General features: G+C 42.2%; 1 protein-coding gene across 6 annotated transcripts in view; it reads left to right on the top strand.

The window, feature by feature from the left end:
- The window catches only part of sema5ba (sema domain, seven thrombospondin repeats (type 1 and type 1-like), transmembrane domain (TM) and short cytoplasmic domain, (semaphorin) 5Ba), a 288051-nt gene that overhangs the window by 195085 nt on the left and 77580 nt on the right, over window positions 1-15386 (top strand). For all 6 annotated transcript variants that reach the window (XM_034694411.1, XM_034694409.1, XM_034694410.1 and 3 more), the window contains 3 exons: window positions 162-224; window positions 1041-1139; window positions 1240-1453. In XM_034694411.1, the coding sequence (XP_034550302.1) occupies window positions 162-224; window positions 1041-1139; window positions 1240-1453 (376 nt within the window). The remainder of the gene's footprint in view (window positions 1-161; window positions 225-1040; window positions 1140-1239; window positions 1454-15386) is intronic.

The raw sequence follows: 15386 nt of genomic DNA, 5'->3' as shown, positions 1-15386 counted from the left end.
AGGTTAAAGTCTTTTTCATGCATCTTTTTGTGCGTGCCTACAGTACTAGCAACAGTCAGTCGTTGCGTAACTGTTTTGTAGTGTCTGAAGGACTCAGCTGACTGCTTTCTCGGCCTCTTTGTCATCCCTGTGATTTTTTTCTTCTTGTTTTTGTTTCCCAGGCGACAGAATGGGCACCGGACGAGGAAACCAGGAGGTCCTGTCAGAGCAAAGGCAAAACAGAGGTAACCCCGATGCCGCCCCCAATTACAACACTTCATGTGGGTGCTGCCTCGCTCGCAGAGAGGCCATCTTGATATCTGCTGGCTGTTGTTGCGGAGGTCCTTACGGGCCTCATGGGAGGGTTCTGTGCAGGACAGCTATTTCAGAACCTTCAATCAGATTGTTTTTCTTGAAGCAAAAAAGAGAGGGCAAAGGGACAGAGAGGAAAATGTGCACACAAAAAAAGAGCAGGGCGAGATAGTGAGGCACACAAAAAGGCTTCCTTTCAAAGTGAACACTGTGATCAGCTAAGAACTGATTGCAGCATCGTTTCTACCTCTCACAAAGCTGACAGAGAGAGGGATGAATCCTAATACACAAAACAGACAATCAATCCTCTTTGGAAACCTGTGTCACTGCAATTACCTCAGTTCTTTTTCCGCAACACAAAGCACCACCATTTACAAAAAAAAAAGATACTTGCATAAAATGTTTCATTACCAATAAATCTATCTCACACCTTTTGTTGGAGCAGATTTGAATCTCTTTGCTCAGAGATATTGTTGACTTATTATACAGCCGCTGTCAAAACGCCATAAATTCACTTCTATTCAATTTGAAAAAGTATACTTATTTTTGAACAATAGGCTTAACAAGAGCAAGAACTGCAGATGCTGAATTGCTCTACTTTGGTTGCTTGCCAGTCAGATATCAGAAAACTTTGTGCAATATTTCTTCTTTGCAAAATGTTGAAGAATATTTATCCTGACACTTCAGCTCTTCTTTGCTCCACTGTACGTTTTTAAAAGCTTTTTTCGTCTTCACCCACTTTTCTTCAGATTGAATGTCAGAACTACATCAGAGTCCTGCTAGTGAACAAGACTGAGGTCATGACGTGTGGTACCAACGCTTTTCAGCCGCTTTGTATAAGCCGAGAGGTACGTCGAAGCATGTGTTTGTGCGTGATAAAAGCTCTACAAAATCAGCAACAATCCCACCAATCCCTCTGTTTGTCTCTCTGTCTGTTCCTTCCTGTAGGTGGGCAACCTGAGCAGCATGCTGGAGCGGGTGAACGGTGTTGCACGCTGTCCATATGACCCACGCCATAACTCCACAGCGGTGGTGACAGAGAGCGGTGAGCTTTATGCAGCCACCGTCATCGACTTCTCCGGACGTGACCCCGTCATCTACCGCAGTATGGGCGGGATGCCTCCTCTCAGGACGGCGCAGTACAACTCCAAATGGCTCAACGGTAAAGGAGTTTCTTTTTTTGTGTGTTTTGCCTGATTCTGGGAGGGATTTGTTATTTCTCAGGGTTCCCACGCGTCCTGGAAAACCTGGAAAACAGTTGACCAGTTTTCCAGTCCTGGAAAACACCTGGAAAACTGGTAGAAAAAGTAAAATGTCCTGGAAAATGATTCCAACATGACTGCGTGCGACTTGACACGGTTAAAAAAACACATCCCCATTCAACATTTGTGGCCATTTTTTGTCATTCAGTTCTATTTAGGTCAATCAATGCACTGATCCTCTGATTATTATTATTATTTATTTATTTCAGTAAGGCAGCTTCCAGAGTCCTTTGCTGGCTCTTTTGTTTTTTACTTAGCCAATGTTATATTTTTTTGAGAAAAGAGAAAGCTGAGATGAGAGTTGTCCATCATTGTTACTTGGTTGCACTAATAAAGTGCTGTACATCTGCGGTTGCATCATTCTGTAATCAATTTGCATTAATTTCTAAGCATGTAAGAGATGATTTCATGGATAGCCATAGACTGCATTTCTTCAATGTAGACTTCCACTGAGAGGAACATATTAGACTATTTAGGAACTAAATTAGGAGATAAATTTAGACTGTCACACCAGTTTGATCATCACTGAAAATGTCCTTGAAATGTCCTGAAATATGATCTCTGGAAAAGAGTGGGAACCCTGATAATGAATGTGTTTTTAAATGAGTTGCTCACTCATTTGATCTAGTGCATCACAGTTTAGTACAAAACAGCAATTACAGTTTCTGAGAACTCAAAATGAAGAATCAATCTGCTTAGCTTCTAAGCCCAATAGTCAAAAATAAATGTTTAATTTCCAATAAGAAATGCTAAAACTGAGAAGAGCACAAAACACAAACCAGCACATAACTTCTCAGTGATAAATGGTAATAAAGTCAATCAGAATAAGATGTATTTAGAGACAAAGTTGTGTGATATTTGCAGAAACACTAGCTAAATGTTTCCAACCTACCTCTCTGGTTTCAGATACAGCCATGTTGAGTGTTTTGCAGGGTCAGTGTTTCGTCTAAGCCGTGAGAAATCTAATATAACAGGATTAGTAATCTGATCGGGTCTCAACTCTCTCTGGATTCCCAAATAATCCACTCAAGGTTAAATTGTAGGCTAAATTCTTCTGTCAAACAATCTCTGTTTCTTTAAACATTTTCCCGGACCTGCCTGGAGCAGTCGATGGGCCAAGCATGCACTTCTGCTTCCAACACAGTCGCCTCTTTTGTTGCAGCCAAAGTAGATCAATCTGACAGGGGTGTTTTCAAAGGATTACAAAGACTGTTTGGATTGGGAGTTGTGTGTGGTACACACAGTACAGGTCAGGCATTGGAGTTGATGGGATTTATAGAATGGTTAGAGAACATGAAATGCTGTCAATCCTGCTGGTGTCGGTGTCAATAATCTCCCTGCTGCTGACACCGTGCCTTTTTCCTCTGAACACACCGTGGCAGAAATCCATTCACACACATCCTGACTCCAGCAGAAATGTAAATGGGCTCACCGCTGTCATGCACCGCTTTTGATATTCAGAAATAGCAAGATTACTGGATTCATAAAATGCATAAAGAAAAGCAAAGTGGGAGGAGTTATTTTAGGCATCCATTGTAGTGGAAGTAAAGGTCAGATTCGTTTCTGCAGCATGGACAATGATAAGGTACTGACAGAGCACTTCCAAGACCTGTGTGGATATAAATCTGTTCCTTTTGAATTATCTGCACAAAAGAGGAGCAGCAGCTGTGTCAGAGAGTTTGTGGCTCTGCTGAATGACGGTTGATTGGGCACATTAGTTGCCCTCTTCTTCTTCACTTTGGACGTATGTTTTTTACTTTTAAGTCATGATATACATAGAAAAAGTCAGTGAAGTAAAATAGATATAGACAGAGAACCTAAAAAAAATGCATCACAAGGCCAAAGAGATATCTAACAAAACATTCTGAGAGCAGAATTCATCCAAACAAAGTGACTCTGCTGCTTATCTGCTCTTCTATTTGCTATTAATCTGTTCTGTTCCATATTCTATATCATTCCATATTCCATCCCATATTCCATATTCCATATTCCATATTCCATATTCCATATTCCATTCTCCATTCCCATCCCATCCAGTTCCATATTCCATTCCATCCCATCCCATATTCCATTCCATATTCAATATTCCATATTCCATATTCCATATTCCATTCCATTCTATCCCATCCAGTTCCATATTCCATTCCATTCCACTCCATTCTGTTCTCTCCATTCCATTTGATTGCATTCCAATCTGTTTCATTCCATCTCATTCCATCCCATCCCATTCTATTCTGTTTTATTCCATCCCATTCCATATTCCATTCCATTCCATTCATTCCATCCATCCATCCATCCATCCATCCAATCCCATCCCACTCCATTCTGTTTAATTCCATTCTATTCCATTCAAACAACATTACACATAGCTAGTTACTAGTGAGAAAAGTAATACATTACTTATATTAGTTACTCACTGGCTAAAGTAACGAGTAACACTTACTTTTGTCTGTCATGTAATTGCACAACATAGGCTGCTATAAGCCTATTTAACTCTAAACCCTATAAATTAGACTGTGCATCAATCAACTATTCATCTGCAATTAATTTAACAAACAAAAATTCATCATGACTGTATCATTATGGATCAATAAAAGCATCAGTATTAGCATTGGCCTTAAATGACCCTGTATGATATGTGCTGTTTTAGGTTGAACATGATACAATCAGTCAAATACACAGATCTAATAAGTACACATTCAGGATAGTTGCCTTAAGTCTGGCGGCGAAAACAAGGGTTACTTCTAGTTAAAATGTACTGCAATGTCTGATGATTCCTGACTTTTGCAAAGTTGTATACAGAACAGAGAAGACAGAGTGCTGCATCAAAAGGAGAAAGTTCGTTCTATAAACCCCAAACAAGCTCTCTCCCTCCACACATTCATCAGACTTTCTAAAGGTTAATTTGGCCCGCTGTGCAGAGAAGATTAGATGGAGAAAGAGGCATATATGTACACCCATCAACCATAACACAACCACCCGCCTAACATTGTGTAGCCCCCCATTGGCTCCACCAGACCCCTGGAGACGTGCTGTGTGCATCTGTCAGCAACATGATCCCAGCAGATCTTTTAAGTCCTGTGAGTTGTGAGGCGGGGCCTCCATGGATCAGACTTGGTGGGTTCAGCACATCCCACAGATGCTCGATTGGATTGATTGTTGGAGCTTTCTTCCATTGCTCCATGGTCGAGTTCTGACTCTCACTTGCCAGTTGTTGGCGCTCTGGGTGGTGAACAGGGTCAGCAAACTGCAATGCAGCATGTTCCGACCCCTTCCAATCACAAAAGTATTAACTTTTGTAGCAGTTTGAGCTCCAGCAGCTCCTCTGTTGGATCAGAGCAAACAGGCCAGCCTTCGCTCCCCATGCACATCAATAAGCCTTGGCTGCCCATGACCCTGTTGCCGGTTGGACCACTTTTGGTAGGCACTGACCCCTGCAGACCGGGAACACCCAACAAGAGCTGCAGTTGTGGAGATGCTCTGACTCTGTCGTCTAGCCATTACAGTGTGGCCATGTCAAAGTCACTCACATCTTCACTCTCGCCCATTTCTCCTGCTCCTCAGGGGCAAAATGTTCACTTGCTGCCTCGCATTTCTCACCCACTGACAGCTGCCACTGTAAAGAGATCAATAATATCCACTTCACCTGTCATTGATCATTATGTTATGGCTGATCGGTGTAGATCGGCATGGTTAATCCAGAAAAAGGAAGAGGAAAATATGTTCAATTATGTGATTATTTGAGAAGGCTGTGAGAGATTTGGAGGGTTTCCATAAAGACAATAAAGAGTACAGGAAAAGCAGAAATGGGAAGCTGAACTGCAAGCAGAGATGGGAGTTGAAGCATGTAAAGGCCAGTGTGTGCATGTGTGTGTGTGTGTGTGTGTGTGTGTTTGTGTGTGTGGTGAGAGAAAGATAGGAGGAATGAGAGAGTCACAGGCTTCGGAGGAAGATGAGTGTAAGAAGGAAGCAGAGGAGATAGACTGAGGAGTCAGTGAGCGATGTAATTATTCCTCACGGCAGGGAGAGGGTGAAATTACAACACAGCATGCTTCACACAACGCAGGACCCTGCCTGTGTGTGCATGTGAGTGTGTGTGTGTATATATGTACTTAGACTATATGCATGTTGCATACGCTTCCATGTGTGTCAAAGTTCTGTGTGCGTGAATGCAGCACACACACGCAAAGACAAGAGTGTGTGGGAGGGAAGAAGATGCAGAGTAGGGGAGCAGATAGTGTCCTCATCAGCATAATCACAGCCGACTGCACACACAGTCACACACACATGTTGCACACACACACACACACATCCACAGCATCACAGACTAAGCCTGCGCTGCTTTGTAGTGTCTGTGAGGGTTATGGAGTTTGGTGCCCAGTGGATTCAGGGTTGTGAATGAAAATCTCATTTCCAGCTCTGAGCCTCTCCAGCTCAAGAGAAGTGAAGGCATGAAGGGGTGAGGAGGGAGGGAGGGAGGGAGGGAGGGAGGGAGGCATGAAGGGAGAGAGGGGGGTTCTGGATCTAATCAATCTGCTCCCTCAGTGGATTGGTGGCCTGCAAGGCACCAGCAAACTGTGTCCCATCATGCATCTGAATGACATGGCGAGCTATAGAGTCGCCTGTGACACAATCTAAACAATCTCTGTGCACCTCTGTATCCCCCAAGACCTCATATATATCAACTTATTTATTTATATATCTGTTATTTGCTCTCACAGTCCTCTCAGCTTTTATAGAAAGTTTGTTTTAGTCATATAAAGTCAGAAAAATTGAACTAAAGCGAGAAATTTCTAAGCACACTAACACATTCAAACAGTTAGTATTTCAACATGTCAAAGAATTTCTTTCAAAGAAGTGTGTCACGCTTAGTCACCAAGGCTTATTCCTTTGACGGAGGTGTGTCTGACTAGAAAGAAGAAGAATTTAAGTTTTCAAAGTTGTTCAGCAGCTCATAATACCCGCTTAAGCCCGGGAGAATACTTGTGGAAAAGTCTATCTTAACTGAAAAGAGCCTGGAGGAGCTTACATGTGAAGAAACAAGCGATTGTATTCTCCCATCCAGAACCACAGAGCTGAACTGACAACAACTTAACCTTTTGGACACTGGGAAGATACCCAGGCTCCCATTGTATGCAGATGATGGTTAGAGCAAGGATTTCTCTTTATGGCACTAGCGTCCTAAAACATGAGTTAGAAATTAATGACAATAACATGTTGCCTATTGGTGAATATAAAAGCATTTTCAAAAGATCTGATAAATGAACAGAATCATTGTCAGGTGGTATTCAGTTGTTTCGAAAATTACATCTTGGCCAGTGCACGCCACTATTTTCCCCTCACATGGACAGTTTCGCTGTATGCAACCAAAAAGAGACTATATACTATACACTACACACTGAAATGGGGTTTTGAAGCCTGTTGATGGTGGTTGCCATATTGGAAATGCTGACACAGCCTTACTTTCAGTAAACCCAGCAAGACCCAAGACTGACCACAATACTGCTGCAGACACCAATCATGGAAGAGCTCTTATCTTAATGGGGGTGTTTTTGACAGTGCTGCTTCCAATGTCTGATTTCCTCCAGATATGCTAACAGCTGAAAATAACTGCAAAACATGACTCAGCATTTTGATTAGGTGATAAATAACACCTAACACCCTGTATTGTAGAATAACAATAGGGATAATGAGTGGTGACCACAACATACAGTAATAATGATGCTGATGAAGTGATCTCTGCTTGTGGAAAACAAAAGCAGGAGTGTAAATTAAAATCATCATGACTGAGAACCTTCACAGACATAAAATCATCATGCATTTTGAATGGAGAGAGAGCAGAGAGAGCAACACGTTGCAGGTGCCATATATCCATTCATATCATCTGCTTCTTCTCATCCTTCAAGTTATGTCTTCAACCATGACAGCCTATGTGTTACAGAGGTCTTAACACCTACTGCGAGCTAGCCTAGATGCAAGATTTAAATTGCAAGTTATGCCTAAGTTACTATTCTAACAGGTGCAACCCTATAAATAAATGCAGTGCATAAACTCCGTCCTGCATGAGAATTTATGTTTAAATTAGGCTACGTACATTTCAACCCAGTGTTGGTGTCAAAACAATGATGTTCAAATTAAATCAAGTCAGGATAGTTCTATTCAAAAAGCCCAATTTCACATTTCACAATTTAATCTCAAGGGACTTTACACGCTCCATCTCCCTTAGACCGTCCATTCAAAGAGGGAAAAACGCCCAGAACACCAGACAGACATGCAACAGATGGTGTTAACACAGAGTACACAAACATCCCAAAATGATAGTGTTCCAGGCAGATTTGCCACTTCTCTCATTCCGTATCCTCCCTGCATTTCACAACCCTGGAGACTCCCACCCTCGTCCAGTAGAGACAACTTCAACAACTTTCCAATCTGCATACACAGCCCATAAAAGTAAAAACAGAAGAAGACCTTAAAGGTGACATATCATGCAAAATGGACTTTTTAATGGTTCTCTACCTGAAATATGTGTCCCTGGCATGTCTACAAACCCCCCGAGAATGAAAAAAATCCATTCTGCCCCTGTTCTGATTTCTACACCTTTCTGTAAATGTGTGTGAAACGAGCCGTTTCAGACTTCCGTGTTTTTGTTACGTAACAACAATATCCGGTCTGTCACGGAGTCAGAGCTCGGAGCTTGTTCAGCCCATAGACTGTATAAAATACAACTCAACCCCTCCTCCGTTTTTCATTACCTGCACAAATGTGTGGTAACAAGGAGCTTAGGAGGGAGGCATGCTAGTTGTAGGCTGTCTTAATAAACACAAAGGTCGGTTTTACTCCCCACGTCTGCAGATTTGAAGATCTAGTGGATGATTTTTATTTGTCATAGATAAGTGCTAGTGCTAATTAGCATAGCCACATAGCTACATGTTCATAGCTGTAGCTGTAGCTGTGTACCAAGACACACGTCTACATACTGACAAATAAAACAACAAGAAACACTAAATCTGTGACCAATCCTTCAGAAAAGGTCCTGCTGCCTTTCTGGCAGAGGTCGGTTTTACTTCCCACGTCTGCAGATTTGAAGATCTAGTGGATGATTTTTATTTATCATGGATAAGTGCTAGCGCTAGTTAGCATAGCCACATAGCTACATGTTCATAGCTGTTTACCAAGACACACGTCGACATGCTGATAAATAAAACAACAAGAAACACTAAATCTGTGACCAATCCTTCAGAAAGGTCCCGCTGCAGGCGCCTCTCCGTTAGGATCAGATTCTGGATCAGATTCAGAGCGTTGAAGTAACGCTATCTGTGAGCAGCCGTGTATATTCAGCCAACATGTAAACATTAGATCAACATACCGGAGAGCCGAGGGCACATCCACTTCCTGAGGGGGCGTGGTCAGAGAGAAAACAGAGTGTTCTGAGGAGGACTGAAGAAGAGGGTTTTTCAGGCAGACCAAAATCTGATTTCAAAGTGTTTTTTTGAGCATAAACTTTAAAGACATGTTTTGGGGACCTCTTAGACCAATATATATTGATGAAAAAAGCGTGATATGTCACCTTTAATGTCCTGAGTAAAAGTCTTGTTTATCAGCATGCAGAAATGCTCTCCAAACCATCTTCCCTGCTTTGATATAAGCGAGCGATAGGGCCCACCCTTCCACCGATCATTAATAGATTATTTTTACATCCCTGCAGAATCTGTTATGTAAATATTGAACAGCCTTGCTCTTGTGTTTGATCTAAAGCATCATGTGATGTTGGCGATGGCAGCCTCACTCTTTCAGCTCTCGACCACCCTGCCAGCTCGAACAATCTGTTTACCACTCAGCAGGATGCTGGAGAAAAAAAAAAAACTCCATTCGTCACATTTTACACCCACGCAGCCTCGGTAATGTTATGCACAATGTGTCAGCTCCACCTGCCCTCTGCCTGACACTCATACAGTATGCATAAACACAGGTACGTACACAGAGAGAACTCTGGAGAGCGTCCATGAAGCAGCCGAGGCATGTTGGATACACACACACACACCGGTCCCTGGTATTCATATCTGGTACATGTATTAACTGAATTAGCTGCTTTACATGGCCTGTAGCACCGAGGCATTATGATAATTGTCTCTACAGTCTCAGCTGTACTTCACAGTGACCCAACAGGCATGACCCACCCGCCTTTTCCTCTGCAAGCGTGTTAGCACCAATTAACTGTCTAAACTGGGGTTTACAGTACGATACAGTGATGGGTTTTTAGCCACAGACATAAATATTACCTTTGGGTGTCTTACATGATTATTATTATAATGATGATTATATGAGTATTAACAATTATACTAATTAATCTGCAGTGTTTGTTCTATTTTCTTTAATCACATTCTCACTCGTTAAGCCTTTGATTATAAATGCAGATCAAGGATGCTCTCATGAGGAGCCACGCTTCATTAAATATAAACTGGAAAAGTTGATTAGAGCTTCAAAATGAGCAGCTTGTGCCATCCAGGTTTGACTAGACTTAGACTAGACTAAAGGCTGATTTATACTTCTGTGTTGCCCCTACGCAGCAGGGGCTGACGCAAACATGAGCCCCACATACAGACAGAGGATTGGAGATTAGCTATGATTGGTCCGTCATAACGGGAACATGGGGAATCATAACATTGCATGATACAAAGGCATTGGAAAATGCAGAGATTTCGCAATAGTCTCAAATGACTCCACTTAAGGCTGATTTATACTTCTGCGTCTCCCCTACGCAGCAGGGGCTGACGCGGACATGAGCCCCACATACTTGTGCGTCGGTGTGTCCGTGTCGCGCAGCAATTCTCCACCGAAACGCTTGAGGGCAGTGCGGTCTCTCTGATAGCCGGCCGCCTGCTTCCGGTCCCGCTACGATCTCTGTTTACTTTTCCACAGAGTTTCAGAGCGTGTTATGTTAATCTACAGCTGATGCATGTTGCTGTTTATCATACAGACATGATTACATGAAGAATAGAGAGGAGGAGATGAAATACACGGCCGATGTGTGGCCGATGTCCGGGATCCCGGAAGTGTTGTAAATGCGGGATAGACAAAGCCGCCGAGCGGACCAATCACAGAGCTTGCGGTCCGCGTCGGCTCTACGGGGAGTTACATTTTGGAGGAGGTGCACGTCAGCTACGTGCGTAGGCCACGGCGTAGGTACGGGAGCTACGCGGACCCCCGGCGTATGGTACGCCGTTGATTCAACGCAGAAGTATAAATCAGCCTTTACCGATGAGTACAGATGGGCATTATGACCTTTTCTCCAAACCCAGCAGAAAGAAAGTAATGTTTACATCATTCTCACCGACAGCAGCTTTAATCTACAGCTGATGCATCTTGCTGTTTATCATACAGACATGATTACAGGGAAGAATAGAGAGAAGGAGATTAAATACACGGCAGATGTGCGGCCGATGAGTGGGGATCCCGGAAATGCTGTAAATGCTGTATGCCGTTTCTACGGGTAGTTACATTTTGGAGGAGGTGCACGTCAGCTCCATGCGTAGGCCTCTGCGTAGGTACAGGAGCTACGCAGACCTCCAGCGTAGGCTATGCCGTCGATTCAGCGCAGAAGTATAAATCAGCCTTGAGACTAGACACAAGACTACAGACATGCAGAACCACAGCGAAGAGATGCAAAACAAGAATTTAGAGACACCAAACATCTTCACAGAGACACAAAAGACACAAAAGAACAATAATAACCACAAAGATGTGACTTTTAATCAGTGTATTTGACTGAAATAATGCTAACTTTATATAAATGCAGAATAACTATGATTATAGCACTGGCCTCCCTTTAACAGAAGAAAGTAACAACCATTTGGCACCACACTTTTGTCTGATTGTCTCTTTCCTAAATCGCTTTTTCCCCCCAAAAGTTCCTTTAAGTGGAAACCTCAGGTTGTTGTTTTTCTATCATGGATGTGAAAGGGAATTAGGAGACTGCTGTAGCTGAGTGGACAGCAGTTTTGTCTTTTCTTGGTCCATTTCAAATCTTATTCTCCTCTTAAAAGCCTCACCAGCCCCTGAGGCACATTCAGTCATGGCTGTTAACAGGTCACCTCAGCTCTGTGTGTCTGTGTGTGTGAGGTCGTGTGTGTGTGTATGTGACTGCTTTTATAACCTCAGACTCTCTCCTGTTTTTTTGTTTATGGGTGTGCAGGCATCTGTGCAAATTAAGGTTTATTCCTCCATTTGTGTTTGCGCTCGTCTGCCGTTATGTGAGCATGTGTGGGTTTGTGTTATCACTTACGATAAATGGGTCCCGGAGGAAAAGGGAAGCGACAGCAGCAGAGGGGGATTCTCTCTGTTTTATCATTTCACTACACAAGTAGTACTCGCCCTTCAGAGGGAAACAGAGCTTCTCTGTGATGGAGATACTGTTGGCTGATTGTCAAAACAAAAAAAGAAAGTTTGTTTTTTAGAGGTGTTAGTTTCAAACTACAACTTAAAGGTGACATATCACGCTTTTTTCATCAATATATATTGGTCTAAGAGGTCCCCAAAACATGTCTTTAAAGTTTATGCTCAAAAAAACACTTTGAAATCAGATTTTGGTCTGCCTGAAAAACCCTCTTCTTCAATCCTACTCAGAACAGTCTGTTTTCTCTCTGACCACGCCCCCTCAGGAAGTGGGTGTGGCCTCGGCTCTCCAGCACGTTGATCTAATGTTTACATGTTGGCTGAATATACACGGCTGCTCAGAGATCACGGTACTTCAACCCTCTGAATCTGATCCAGAATCTGATCCTGACGGAGAGGCGCCTGTAGCAGGACCTTTCTGAAGGATTGGTCACAGATTTAGTGTTTCTTGTTGTTTTATTTATCAGTATGTAGACGTGTGTCTTGGTACACAGCTACGAACATGTAGCTATGTGGCTATGCTAACTAGCGCTAGCACTTATCCATGATAAATAAAAATCATCCACTAGATCTTCAAATCTGCAGGCCTGGGGAGTAAAACCGACCTCTACCAGAAAGGCAGCAGGACCTTTCTGAAGGATTGGTCACAGATTTAGTGTTTCTTGTTGTTTTATTTGTCAGTATGTCGACATGTGTCTTGGTACACAGCTACAGCTACAGCTATGAACATGTAGCTATGTGGCTATGCTAATTAGCACTAGCACTTATCCATGACAAATAAAAAACATCCACTAGATCTTCAAATCTGCAGACGTGGGGAGTAAAACCGACCTCTGCCAGAAAGGCAGCGGGACCTTTTCTGAAGGATTGGTCACAGATTTAGTGTTTCTTGTTGTTTTATTTGTCAGTATGTTGACGTGTGTCTTGGTACACAGCTACAGCTACGACATGTAGCTATGTAGCTATGCTAACTAGCGCCAGCACTTATCCATGATAAATAAAAATCATCCACTAGATCTTCAAATCTGCAGACGTGGGGAGTAAAACCAACCTTTGTGTTTATTAAGACAGCCTACAACTAGCATGCCTCCCTCCTAAGCTCCTTGTTAGCACACATTTGTGCAGGTAATGAAAAACGGAGGAGGGGATTCAGTATTATTTTATACAGTCTATGGGCTGAACAAGCTCCGAGCTCTGACTCCGTGACAGACCGGATATTGTTGTTACGTAACAAAAACACGGAAGTCTGAAACGGCTCGTTTCACACACATTTACAGAAAGGTGTAGAAATCAGAACAGGGGCAGAATGGATTTTTTTTCATTCTCGGGGGGTTTTTAGATATGCCAGGGACACATATTTCAGGTAGAGAACCATTAAAAAGTCCATTTTGCATGATATGTCACCTTTAAGAAGTATAAAAGTCACAAGGAGGCCACATGAGCAACTCTATCACTGAGCCTTAATTTCTTGATGCCCCAGTTCCCCCTAGCAGTCCAGAGTCATGCTCTTTAGGGTTAATCTGTCACTCAGAATGACCCATAGGTGTGGGTGTGTTTGCTTGGCTGTCTCTCAATGTCAGCTCTGTGGTAGACTGGCAACCTGTCAAACAATAGTTGGGATTCGCTCCAGTTACCAGCGACCCCAAAATGGATAAGCTGTACAGACAATGGAGGGATGGAAAGAGATTGTATATAGAGTTTAAATTGATTGCATTGGGGCCAGATCACTCTCCAGCAACCAAATCCATGTATAAGATTACACTAAGTACTCTACTAGTGTGGAGATTAGAAATACAGTTTGAGACACTTCTTAAGACTCCAGCGGTAACAGCTTTTACTACTACTGTCCATCTCATCACTATCATCTCCATCTCTCTCTCTCTCTTCATCTCCTCAGTCCCTCTTTCCAACTCCAATACGGTCTCAGCAGATGTGTGTCTAACATGAGTCTGGTCCTGCTGGAGGTTTCTGCCTGTTAAAGGAAGTTTGTCCTTGCCACTGTAACTTGCTAAATGCTGCAAAGTGCTCTGCTCATGGTGGATTAAGATGAGATCAGAGTGAGTCCTGTCTGTAAGATGGGACTGGATCTGATCCTGTCTTGATGTTGGGTCTTTCTTAATTATTTAACATAGAGTACGGTCTAGACCTGCTCTGTTTGGAAAGAGTCTTGAGATAACATTTGTTGTGATTTGGCACTATATAAATAAAGATTGATAAAGATTAACTTCTTCACAAGATAATGGACACAGTTTATTCAGTTGTCTGTGGATTACAAGATTAACCTGGATATTGTCTGCCTATTCCTGAAACTTTGTAGCTTGATAAATGTTATAATAAACAGAAACTGTATGAAAACATGGATGGCACAACAGTTCCTCCTAAAGTGAAGCCAAATCTATTATAGCTCCCCCTGGTGACTGGCTGCAGTAAAGGTCATAAAACCTGCCTCCTTGATCATAACAGATGAAACATGAGTCAGGAGGTGGGGAGGGGAGAGTGGTGTTGAGTATTATTTTTCCTCTATGTTGTTGTTGTTTTTCTTTTAGTGTTACTCACTACATCTGCTGACTTGTATGTTTGTTTGTTGTTTTTGTTTTTCCTCATTTAATTGAAAAGGAGGAAAATATCTGTAACATTAAATGTTTTATTATTGCTGTGACGCCAATCCCAGATCATTCCTGCACATGTCTTAGCTGCAAAAGCATCATTTGTCAGGGCCCATCACAGCAGTATCCAGGGTTCCCACGCGTCCTGGAAAAACTGGAAAACCTGGAAAACAGTTGACCAGTTTTCCAGTACTGGCAAACACCTGGAAAATGGGAGAAAAAGTCAAATGTCCTGGAAAATGACAGATTGTCCTGGAAAATGATTCCAACATAACTGTGTGCGATCTAACAAGGTTAAAAAAAACACATCCCCATTCAACATTTGTGGCCATTTTTGTCATTCAGATCTATTTAGGTCATTTTATGCACTGATCCTCTGATTATTATTATTATTTATTTATTTCAGTAAGGCAGCTTCCAGAGTCCTTTGCTGGCTCTTTTGTTTTTTACTTAGCTAATTTTATATTTTTTGAGAAAAGAGAAAGCTGAGATGAGAGTTGCCCATCATTAAAGTGCTGTACATCTGCGGTTGCATTATTCTATAATCAATTTGCCATAATTTTTAAGCATGTAAGAGATGATTTCATGGATAGCCATAGACTGCATATCTTCAATGTAGACTTCCACTGAGAGGAACATATTAGACTATTTAGGAACTAAATTAGGAACTAAATTTAGACTGTCATACCAGCTTGATCATCACTGAAAATGTCCTTGAAATGTCCTGGAAAATGATCTCTGGAAAAGAGTGGGAACCCTGAGTATCTTGGCTTCCCTTTTTTTTAACAATTGGAGGAGATGGATGCGCCAAATATATCACAACACAGTCAAGCGT

The sequence above is a fragment of the Notolabrus celidotus genome, chromosome 10 (genome assembly GCF_009762535.1).
Source record: "Notolabrus celidotus isolate fNotCel1 chromosome 10, fNotCel1.pri, whole genome shotgun sequence".
Lineage (NCBI taxonomy): Eukaryota > Metazoa > Chordata > Actinopteri > Labriformes > Labridae > Notolabrus > Notolabrus celidotus.
Note: the sequence above shows the minus strand (reverse complement) of the source record. Positions and strands in the feature narration are given on the sequence as shown.